This window comes from Petaurus breviceps, unplaced genomic scaffold (genome assembly GCF_028583685.1).
Source record: "Petaurus breviceps papuanus isolate PSGF00001 unplaced genomic scaffold, PetGlider_PUasm1.0 156, whole genome shotgun sequence".
Classification (NCBI taxonomy): Eukaryota; Metazoa; Chordata; class Mammalia; order Diprotodontia; family Petauridae; genus Petaurus; species Petaurus breviceps.
In genome coordinates, this window is record NW_027185720.1 from 63193 (window position 1) to 75975 (window position 12783).

The window sequence follows — 12783 nt, forward strand, 5'->3', positions numbered from 1 at the left end:
AAATCTGACATATACCTTTGGGGGCTATTTTGTGTTTATTACATTTCTAGGGTTAATATAGAAAAGGAAAAATATCCCTTTATGTTATAATGATCTTTATTAATTTTTGCTTCGGCTATTTATTTCATCATTCAGCAATTGGAGGAAGCTTGTATCTTGCTTGATTTAATTCATAAATTCAAATCCTCCAAATTCCAACAGTGGAACTTAGTGCCAAAGATGTTATTAAGAGCCTTTGATAAATAATTTTTGTGTAGTGTCTTTTCCCCAAAATTTATTATGGTATTATTAAATCCTTCATTTTATATATATATATAAATATAAATATATACATATATATTTTTTTGAGGAAAATTTTACTAACTTCATAGTAATTTTTGTTTTCCTGTTCAGAAATCTCTATCCCAAATTTGCATCACCCTGGGCATCTTCACCTTGTCGACCTCAAGACATAGGTAGGGCAATCTATTCACATTAAAACTTGTCCCCTCAATTTTACCCCCAATATCTGTAGATAAGTAGGTAATCAGCACCCCCCCCTTTTTTATTATATAGACTTCCACGTTCCATCTGAGTACTTAACGAACATTCACATTAGAGATAAGGTGAGTATGCTTTTCTTCTCCTTAATCAATGTAAGTTTAATTATCTGACAACTAAAACATTTCTTACAGTTTAATGCTACGTTTCAAAATGTGTCCGTTTTAATTTTGTTCCTTTTTTTCCCTTACACATCCAAATGATTTTCTTGGTGACTCAGTATCATTTGTAGATAACTGATATTTTGCTTTCCAAAGCAGTCACTAAAAGCATACAGGCAGGACCTCTGCCCAGGATGTACACAAATGTAGCAATCTTTGCCCTTTTGATTGACAAATTTTTTCCAATGTTATATACTCTGGTTCTTGAAAGTGAACATGTTTTGTTTTGTTTTTTAATGACTTTTATATATTGTGACTTTAAATGAATGTTGTGTGAATACGTGAAGGGTCTGTCTTCCTAGGTGTGGTAAAATCCTGGTATGGAAATTCCCTCTACTACCAGTTTGCAGCCCAAATACGTAAATAAATAAATTGTAGGGAATTATCTGGTGCATTGTAAATGCACCAGATAATAAATAAAATTTTACAATAAAAATTATCTGGCTGCAATTACAGAGGGTAATTGACTTGCCCAAAGTCAAAAAGCTAGCAAGTCTTGGAGATGGGATTTGAACCCAGGACTTCCTAACTCTAAGCCTAGAATTCTGTCTCCTACTTCTACTACCTCTGTTAATGTATGTCATATGCTTAAATTCAGTTGTGAAATACATTTTCTTTTGTCTCATTATATGATGTTTTCTCTTAAGTCTAGTTATAAAAAAGTATTAGCAGATCAAAGCTCTAATCTATTTCTATCTAAGAAGAAAAACAGTATTTTAAAGTTCAACAATAGAGTATATAAAATTGAGTTAACCCTTTTAAGCCTAGATAGGCAGAAATATGAGGAGGAGGAGGAGGTCAGTAACAAGCACTGTGTCAGATTTATAATAGTAGAAGAGTATAGTGGGGAACATTCTTTGAAATTAAGTGATAGGCATTTAAGTGGGAACAAATGTGTTGCCTGTTGAGGACTTAATTTTAAGTAGGTTTCAAAATTCTCTTGTGAAAGACAGTTGAGTTAAACATGTTAAAATCATGAACTGGTAAAGAAACAGATTATAATTTTCAAACTAATTCTTTCAACAAATAATTGAGTTCTTGATCTATAGATGATATCTAAAGGTTAATAAGACATTGCCTTCATGTAGTATACAGGCCAGGATGGTAATAAACATAAATACAGATAATCAGAATGTAGAATTTTACTTGATAGCATAAATAATTAGAGAAGCACAAAGTAAAATGCTGTGAGTGCTCAGGGGAAGTCATCGGTCATGGAGTCAGCTACATTTTATGGTTTTTGAGTTGGGTTTTAAAGGATGGAGAAGAATTAAATGGGCAACGTGGGTGAGGTAAGGTCTTAAGGTTTAAAAGGAATATGATCAAAGGTGGGAGAATGATGGGGAGTACAAACTTTTAGGGAGTAGAAATGGGGTAAGGCTGGAAAAACAAGATGGCATCAGACTGTAAGAGCCTTTGATTTCTAGGCAAAAGAAATGTTTCAAACAGATGGTACACATCATTCTTCTACCCTTTATCACTAACAATTATCTCTCGTTATGGCCCTGGTCTTTTTTTAACATCCAACAAATTCATTCTCTTTCATCTACACTATAATTTGTTGATATTCTCCACACAGATTTAGCGTTGAAGGAGATCTTATAAGAGATCTGGTCCAACATCTTCATTTTCAGATGAAGAACATAAGGGAGCAAAGGGGGTGTAGTACCTTTTCCAGGGTCATATCAGTAGAGACCTACTGTGGTAGAACTAAGAACTAAACTCTGGTTCTCTGACTTCAAAACCCAGCACTCTTAATAATGCCTCTTAATATGCTTTTAGAGGAACTCCCCGAGTCACCGGCTAGAAAAGGAGGAGAACATTCTAGTCCCTAGCATTCCTGAAACAGTCACCCCCATTGCTCTCCCTCCCAGTACCCTATCCATCCTCCTATCTCAGTCTCAATCGTTTATCTCACCTGAGCCTATCCCTGGGCTCATGTTGTTAGTCTTCATTAGTTAGCCTGTCCTTCATTGTTAGTCTCCGGCGGGGCCCCCCCCCCCCCATTCCATCTTTCCAGCCGAACCTGGACTCCTGAGAGAATTGACACATTCCATAGTGATTAACAAATTCATATCCCATCATACAGTTATTTCTGAAGCCCTGGCTGTCAATGTTCAAACAGTTTTCAGTCCTACCATGACTGCTCCTTATTCCCATCCTCAACTAAACACCCCCGCTTTCTGGTCCTCCCCACCTTTCACAAGCTGCCCACCTCTCCTACTATGTTCTGTGGAATGTATCCTCCTTAGGAAACAAGCCTGGTTCCATTTAAATCTTTTCCTTTCTCCTGTCTTCTTTGCATTTACTGAGATCTGGCTCCCTCTTGATGACACAACTTTCATATTCATCTTTTCAGCACTGTTTGCACTTTTATTTATAACCCTTGAAATACTCCTTACTCCCCATTGTCACTTCCAGGTTCTTCCTTCTGCCATCATTGTGAAGTAACCTCTCCTTTAAGGTTCACTCAATTTGTATTTACCACGGGGTCAAGATTCTGGTAGCAGTTATCTTCTGGATGCTTTTCTTTCCTCAGTGAGTTCAGTGCCTGACTCACAGTCTTATCTTTCCTCTCATAACTCCTGTTCTTATAGTAGGAGATTTCAGTATCCCTAACCTCTTAGTTCAGCTTACTTCCCTAAACTTACTCCTCCACCCCACCTCAACTATACACAGAGATAGTAATTCCCTTATTTGCCATTTTCTGAAATTGCTTCTCACAGAGAGGTCAAGAAGGAGAAGGGGTTCAAAAAAGGCCATTAGATTTGGCAGCTAAGGGATCACTGGTAACTCTGGAGAGAGAAGTTTTAATTTAATGAAGAAGTTGGAAACTAGACTGCAGATTTAAAAAGAGAGTTGAGAAGAAAGGGAATGGAACCACTCTTGACCTCTCTGACTTCTTCACAGTTGTTCTCATTCTTTCTGCCTGTTCTTCATTCTCACTATGACCCTCAATACTTCAGCCCCTCAGTTTTTGCCCCAGGCCATCATCCTTTCACTGGTTATATTCTCTTCCCTTCCTCATCTTGAACCCTTAGTGAATGAGTTCTACTCAGAATTGTCCTCTGATCTCCAATCTCTTTATCCCTTATCCTGTAGCTGATCTTGCCCTGCACAGCTTTAGCCTTGGATTATTCCCAACACCTTTCCTCCTATTTACATGCTACTGAACAAAGCTGGAGAAAATCATAAAACCATGCTGACTGGGTGTACCACAAATTTGTCTTGCTTATTTTCAACTGGGCCCTCACTATGGCAAGGTAGTCCTTTTTCACACTTCTTTAATTAATCCTTTATCCCCTCTCCTTACCCTCCCATCTGACAACTTTGCCTCATATTTCACTGGAGAAAAAAATGAAACCATTTACTGAGAACTCTCTCTTATTCCCTCCTCGCCATTCTCATCTCAAATTACTCAGCTGCTTTCCAACACCATCTCAACTTCATCCTTGTCTCAAATGAAGACATAGCCCTTGTTGCCAAGGCAAACCCTTTACATATATCCCATTTCTATCTCATCTTTTCTAGCAGATTAGTTCCTCTATCATCCCTACTACCTACAGAGAAGCCCATATCTTCCTCATCCTCAAAATATTTTCACTTTAACCATCCGTTCTCACTATGTGTTGTCACATCTCTCCTCCCTTGTGTGACTAAATTACTTGAGAAGACCTTCTATAATTAATGGTTCCATTTCCTTTCCTCTCATTCTCTTCTTAAATCTGCAGTCAAGTTTCCAACTTCTTCATTAAATTAAAACTGCTCTCTCCAGAGTTACCTTAGTTTCCAAATCTAATGGCTTTTTCTAAACCCCTTATCCTTCTTGACCTTTCTGTAGCCTTTGACACTGCATTCACCCACCATGATATTGTTTTTTCTCTTGGTTTTCTTTTTTTTTTATTTTTTTTGTTCTTTATTAATTTGTGTGTTTACTTTTAGTTTACAAGATTCAGTTCCACAATTCCTTGAGTTTCAAATTTTCTTCTCCCCCCCCCCCACATGGTGGCATACAATCAGGTATGGGATCTGCAAATACTTTCACATCACACATTGGTCAGGTTATAAAGAAGGATTGTATCGGATGGAATGATTCTCTTGGCTTTCTTGACAACATTACTCTCTTCTGTTTCTCCCCCAGCTGTCTACTTCTTCATCCTTCCCATGCCTCCATAGGCTTTTGTCTTGGCTTCTCTTCTTTCTTCTTTATTCTATTTCACTTGGGTGACCTCATCAACTCTCATGGATTCAGTTATCATCTTTATGCTAATGATTCTCAAATATATTTATCCAGACCTGACCTCACTGCTAGACCTCTTGTGTTGAATCTCCGACTTCTTATTGGACACCTATGCCCCAACATATCATGAGATGAATTCATTACTTACTCTGTTCTCTCCCCTCACACCCCCCCCTCCCATAAGCTCCCTCCTCCTTCTAATTTTCCCATTACTGTCTGGGGTAGCACCATCCTCCCAGTCACCCAGGCTAATAATCTAGGTGTCATCCTTGATTTCTCACTCTCAACTCCCTAGATCCAAATTGACACCAAATCTTATCAGTCTTCACTGTGTAATGTCTCTTTCTGTGTATTCCTTTTTCTCTCCTGGCACCACCACCACCTTACTGCGATCCTTTGTCACCTTACATCTAGACTAGCCTTTTGGTGGATCTTCCAGTCTTTTCCCCACTCTAGTCTATCCTCTCAGCTATCAGATTGCTTTTCTGACCATGTCACCCTCTAGTGAGTGAATAATAATCATTCCCTGCCACTTCCGGGATTATATATACAATCTTTTGTTTGGCCCTTCATAACTTGGCCACTTCCTAAACCTGTGCAGGAATTATTCCCTCACTCTCATGGTCACTGGCTATCTCCTGGGGCTAGAATTCTCTCCCCCCATCTCCTAGCTTTTTAGATTTCCTTCCAGTCTCAGCTAAAATCCTTTCTCTACAGGACATCTTTCTGGCACCCCCTTGATTCTGGTGCCTTCCATTGATCATTTCTAGTTTATATTTCACATAGTTGTTTGCTTGTTGTTTCCCATTAGACTGTGAGCTCTTTTAGAGCAGAGTCTATTTTTTTCCTTTCTTTGTATCACCAGAACTTAGCACAATTCCCTGCATATAGGAGGTGCTTATTAAGTATTTTTTATTGACTAGACTGTGATTTTTCTACGAAGAATTAAAAACTCTAGTAGGAAAAACAGGACTGTTTGAAAACTACTTCCTAAACCTGAATAGGAAGGTATGACATTGGGACATGAAAAGATAAATGTATTTTTACCAGATTTTATGGGGACCAGATTAGCAATTGCCTAGATTTTGGATCCAGAAAAAATGTTTTTCCTATACGTATAGGGTCTTTTGATATAGAAAGTTAGAATGACTGTAGCTCTCTAGTGGTTGAGATACTGCATCATCTTTTATTGATTTGGAGCCTGAAATTCTTTCTTCATATTACAACTTTTCATAACCTGAATTTTCTGGAACTCTGGTATTCCATATTTCCAGTCTATGGGATTCCATAATGAAAAAAAGTCATAATGCCAGATGTAATAAAAAGTAAGCCTTTGAGGTCTCCCAGAGAAAAAAATCTGAAAACATGATAACAGCTATGTCTCTCTTGGGGTTAGATACCAAAATTAAAACAAAAACAGATCTAGCAAAATCACAACAGCATTTACAGCACAGTACAAAACATTTAAAAACAGAACTGAAAATTTTAAAATAAAAAATGTTCAGACTAAAAGAAAACTCATTACTGGTTTATGTAAACAAAAAGGGAAAAAGAAAATTGTGCCATGTCTTGCAAAGTTGACTGTCACATCCAATATTACTGTACAAAGTATAGCAACCATCCATATCCCTGCTAAGTAAGTTATCATATTACTAGATTTTAAATAAAGCTGACTTGAAAGTTTTTGTGTATTTTAAATTGAGAAGGCAGTGTGGTTATGTGAATACAAGTCCAGCCTCTGTGTCAGGAAATACTGGGTTCAAGTTCTGATTCTGACACATAATAAACTATAATGGTATAATATGTCACAGCCTATCAGTAGCCCAGTGGTAGGATACAAAGTTATTGCTAAGCTATAGCAGTAAGAGAAGTTTCACCCTGAGCATTTGCTACTTGGACAAAATTGTCATTCTGGACCTCCTTTCTTCCACTTCCCTCCCATCCTCCCATCCCACTCCACCTTCTGGCCAGTAAATAAAATTTGCTTCATTTTTTGGTTCCAGTAGTAATAAGAAATTTTCTTAAAGTCTTAAAAGATTTTACTTCATCGGTTCAAAATTTTGTTTAAGTGAAGTATTCTTCCATTGCCAAAAAAAAAAAGTTTGAAAACCATTATATCAATCGGTGAAGCAAAGTATAAGTATTGGGGGCAGGGGGATGTGCTCACAATCTAGTAAGCAAAAAAAAATATTTTAGAATTGTTCATTATATCAAATAGATCAGTTTATAACATGCTGCACAGTTAAAAATAGTCTATGTTCTCATTTTCAAAATAGTGTTTTTATATTAGCATTCTTATACTTGTTTTATATTCTTGATTTTTATTTGAATATTCTTCTTTTATAGCTGGCTGCAATAAAACTGGGCCGATATGGAGAAGATCTACTATTCTATCTCTACTACATGAATGGAGGAGACGTATTACAGCTTTTAGCAGCAGTAGAGCTGTATGTTCAAAACATTTGATCACTTTTGTATCATAGAGGAGTCCTAGTCACTCTGTACTTTAAATAATGATGGCTAGTTTATTTTTTAAAAGAAACAATAATTTCCCCCAACGTATGCAGTTTAGTGATTGTACTTTATCATTAAAATACCATACAAGTTATATTTAAATTATATGAATAATGGTATATTACTATATTTTGAATTATAAAGCTTTATTTTTAAAATGACCTGCAGCCAGAATTTGAAATTAGTATAATGTATATAACTCATCCATTTGCTAGAGAATGAGTTTGACCAAAATTTAAGTGGATCCAGTTAATTTATTTCATGAAGACTAGTATGAAGACGTCAACAAGGATCCATTAAATCCTTACTTTTTGCTACACCTACCCAGTACAAAAGAAAGTCTGTTGCTTCTGAAATGATGTAAATTAATGGCAATCAATCACAATGGCCAAAAATCTTTTGATTCAGGTGGTTCTGCTGTAGTTCATGTCTACCCACCCATAGTTTTAAGTTCATGTCCTCTCAAGCCTTTTACAATATGTTATTTCACTTTGTTTTATCTTTAAGACTTTTGCTTTGATTGTATTTTGAGTAATTTAGTAGTTATATAGTAAAAGTCAAGAAAAGTGAGTAAAAAAAATGAGTAAACAGTAGATTGTTTAAAGTACAATGGAAACAAAAATCTTAAACATACATTAAAAGTAAAGGGTGAAATTTTAACATGTTTGAAAGGCCCATGATTTTTTAAACTATGGGTAGTTCTCATCCTCAGCATTCTCTTGGCCATATTGAATAGTAGCTAGTTTAAACAATTTGTCCATTTATTTTCCTGGAATAATTGGTATTTACCAAATATTTCTCTATCTACCCAAGAAAAGCTTTTAGTTAATGTCCTGTGCCCCTGAGTTGGCTATACCTTATATTACTACTGGACTTCCATGATAGGCATATTAGCATTTTACCTTTATTACCAAAAGAAAAGATAATTAGATTTAGGAGTCTTAATTTCTTGTGAAGGTATTTATTTAGAGTGTATTTAGGCATCAGGGACTATTTTGGTAAAAACTTTTTCTCAGGGAAACGATTAATTGTTTTTGGTGATAAATTAGCATTTACTGCCTGAGCTGAGGAATGTCTATATTTTTCCCCACTAATTTCCTAACAGTTCTTCTCCTTGTCCCCAGACCTTTTGAATAATATAAAATCCTCTTACTACTCTTTTGTTATTTTTACCTAAATGTAGATCTCGTGTTACAACTTTCTCCATTATCACTTCTTTGCTTTCTGTTTTCTGTAGTGGGATCTGAAAAATCCTACTTACGCTATTTTATTTCTTTCCTAAAAGCAAATTCTATAGTAAAAATAACATTAAGATTTCCCCCCAAATGCCCATTTTAATCTTCTGGGAAATTTTTTTTTATTGTTTTATTGAAAGTTATTAAATTTTAAGTTCTCAGATGAATTCTGTAGGGTCAAATTAATTTATCTTTTAACTTATGCCAACTTAGGTTCAGTCACATATCACATGAAAATTTGTCTAAGAACATGTCATCAGTGGACATTTCTAACCATTCTGTTTTTATAATTTTATATAGATAGTTTCATATATATTTATATATAAATATATTAAAATGTATATATATATATATATATACACACACACACAAATATATTAAAAAAATACATTTAGAGATAGTTGATATAATCAGTTACCGAGTAAATCTATCCAAATATCTCTTGGCATCTTTCATAACCTAGTCACTACCCTGGTTAGTTCAGGTTCTTATCACTTATCTGCAGGACTGTTTCAACAGCTTTTTCATGGATCTCCTTGTTTCAAATCTCTCCTCTCTCCAATCCATCTTGCACACAAATACCAAAATGACTTAGCAGTGCCTAGAAAATCATAAGCACATAAGAAATGTTTATTGATTCCTGTAGCATAGGTCCTGTTATGTCATTTTATTCCTCAGACTGGTTTCTCTCCTATTACTAAACTTCTCTCTTTGACTTTTAAAGCCCTTTACAACATGGCCTCAACCTACGTTTCCAGACTTATTGTGCATTACTTCCCTTCCCAAACTCCATGGTTCAGCTAAAGTAACCACTATGTTCCTCCACCTCATCCTCACACACACAGCACTCCATCTTCTCTTTCTGTGTGTTTCTATAAGCTGTGATGCTTCCACTATATGATCACCTTTTACATGAGGCCTTTCCTTATTCCCCCAGCTGCTAGGGTCTCCCCCTGAAAAATGTATTTATTTTGTATCTATTTACATAAATGCTTATAGAATATAATAAACCCTTTGAGGACAGGGATTATTTTCATTTTTAATTTTTGCATCACCAGTGCTTTGCACATAGTAGTCAAAAAAGACAGCTAATTACAGTGTCATACTATGGATATTGTGTTTAAATTGATAATCAAAAATACAATTGGGTAAGAGAAAAAAATATTTCCTAAATTATCTGACAAATACTGTTTACTTTCAAGTTTTTTTCCTTATATTTTTGTGTTGTTTCTCATTTTCATTAGCAATAAAAGGTCCTTTTGTTCAATGAAAGGGATCTACAATTGAATAAAAATCTTACTGACAAAAAACACTAAGAAATTGCTTTCTTAAACATAATACAAAAAGAGTATAATTAATAAAGAAAACGATTAGTTGAAGCAGACTTGATTATGCATTTTCATTCATATTTGTAAGATAATGCTTTTCTTAGAAAAGTTCTAAAAGAATTTACATGTTTAAGTAAAATATCAAAAATTAATAACAAGCGGGGCGGCCAGGTGGCACAGTGAGTAAAGCGCCGGCCCCGGAGTCAGGAGGACCCAGGATCGGTTCTGGCCTCAGATACTTAACACCCACACAAAAAAACTGGCCGTGTAACCTTGGGCAAGTTACTTAACCCCAATTGCTTTAAAAAAAATTAATAACAAGAAAAAATGTTCTTTTTCTTTTAAAAGTTTTAACCGAGATTGGAGATATCACAAAGAAGAACGAGTGTGGATCACCAGGGCGCCAGGCATGGAGCCAGCAATGAAAACCAACACGTACGAGAGGGGAACATATTACTTCTTTGACTGTCTTAACTGGAGGAAAGTAGCAAAGGTATATTTTTTTCCTTGTGCAAATGTGTAAATGTATAAATCTAAATTTTTTATTAAACCTCCTTGTTTAACTGTTTATGTTTATGTACCAATACATCCATTCCAGTAATGTGCCAGATATTTAGCAAATCTTTTGTCTTCACGTCCTTGTGTGACTTGATTTTAGACTCCAGGAGGGGGTCCTGAAACAATTTATTTCATCAATAGTTAGGAAAATGATTGAGCCTAGTAAAGAGATTTTGTAATTTTGCACAAGCCCTGGTAATATTTGAAAAATATATATATATATATATTTTTTTTTTGTGACTACTGAATTGTAAAATAAAGATACCCTCTTGCAATCCCAAAGTCATGTATTCTGATATTATTACTTAACTAAATATGAGATTTATTTAAAAGTAATATGTACGTATATTTTTTACACATCAACATTTTACTCATTCCGGTGGAAGTTGTTTAAGTATTTGACACCTGTTTTAAAAAATGAAATTAGATTAATCAAGAAGCATGAACTATAGTTAAAACCCCACATGTTGGAGAAATGGACGTATGATTTCTCAAAACAAAATAAGCAACAAACACCACTATGAGTTTTCCTAATAATATCTATAGGAAGGTATTTACTGTCCCAGGTACCACATCTTCTTGCCCCAACTTCAAAATTGTCTTACTTTCAGTGCTATACTCTTGTATCCAGGATCATATGAAAAGCTAGAGAATATATACTGCTACCCAAAATTCAGGATTTTCCTGAATGCATACTTCACTGATGATTCTTAGAGTTCAGAAATTTTGTTTTTTGAACCCTGAGTCTCAGGATTTGTTTCTCTTAATATCAGAGGTGAAGTTTCATCTCGTTACTTATAACACCTGTAGTGCATTTGTGCTAGGATGAGAATAGAATGAACTGTCACGAAGCAAAAACTGAAGATATTTCCATGTACTATGTTTTATGAGAACTATGTACCTGGAAATTAGGAAGATAAATTCAAAAGAATTTTTAAGGACCACCTACAAGTGGTCCTTTAATTGTTTCTGGATGTTCTTTAGTATAGGCAATGTGGAACTCTTCGAAGTCACGTGCTCATTCTTGTGTCTGGGTCCCAAATAAGGCTAGTTGCCCAAATTTGCTACGGATATTTAATGTGATTTCCCCCACAAAATTGTGTTCATCTGTGTGGTTTTTGGATTCTTTTAGAATGGATTGCATCATGCCAGTTTCTTTGTTATGTTTTTACAATTTGCTGGTGCATTCATTATTCCACCACTATTTCCATACTACTGTAATGTTTGGTATTGATTGTATTCAAATTCACACAGGATGAGTAAGAGGTTGGTTTTCTAATAAAAGTGTTTATAGTGCATCTGATTGACCCCCATAGTGAATGTAGGTACCTTTCTTTTGTGTTATGTAAAGCTCCAGAAAATAATTATGAAAGAATGTATAGGATAGATACAGTAAATTCACGTTTTAGGTAATACTTATTTGAGTTAAAGAAAAAAAATAAATAGCAAGTAGTCATCACTCATTTGAAAAAGAATTTTCTTCCCTCTCAACTTTAAGTAACGAAAAATAAATTGATTATACGTTGGGATTGCTCCTAGACTTATTGAAAAAAATAATGTGCTTCATATTGACAATTAAAGAAACTCAATGAGTAGAGTCAATTTGGATGTAAATGTAAAAACAAACATGGAGACTTGGCATTTTGGACTGATTTGGGGAAAACATACCAAGTTTTCAGAATGCAGCGGCATCAAGAGTATTGTTCTTTCATTTCCTTTGATCAATATTGCTAATCTCACAGAAGCACAACAACATTTAAAAATAATATGGTATGATTGTAGTTTCATTATCTGCATCGTCATGGAGGAGTTTTGTTAAGAAAAACCTTGTAGTAAAAATAATTTTATATTTTTGCCCACTTTTCAGCTTTCCTTATGGCTATAAATGCATAGTATAGGAAAATACTAAAATGTCAGTGGTAATTAGGGATGAAAATATAATTAGTAAATGATACTGACCATAGGCATTCATTTTGAAAAAGCAGGGTGAAAGAGGGGGTCAGTCCCACAAATAAATAACAAATATGAAACAAAAGTTGTCTTTTTATTTTTTGAGTTTCTCATTCTCAAGATAGTTCGTTAAATTGCTTTAAAAACTCAAGTGCTCTACAAATATAAAATGGTATTCAGCTATGTAATTCTTATTTTGAGGTTTTAGATAATCTCTTTTACTACAGTCATGTGAATTACCATTTCTACCATGAGTT

At 34.9% G+C, this 12783-nt stretch overlaps 1 protein-coding gene across 2 annotated transcripts in view; it reads left to right on the forward strand.

Annotated features, from left to right (window-relative positions):
* Positions 1-12783, forward strand: part of CNOT2 (CCR4-NOT transcription complex subunit 2) — a 67988-nt gene that overhangs the window by 50342 nt on the left and 4863 nt on the right. For both annotated transcript variants that reach the window (XM_069081922.1, XM_069081924.1), the window contains 4 exons: positions 394-455; positions 556-605; positions 7288-7388; positions 10367-10511. In XM_069081922.1, the coding sequence (XP_068938023.1) occupies positions 394-455; positions 556-605; positions 7288-7388; positions 10367-10511 (358 nt within the window). The remainder of the gene's footprint in view (positions 1-393; positions 456-555; positions 606-7287; positions 7389-10366; positions 10512-12783) is intronic.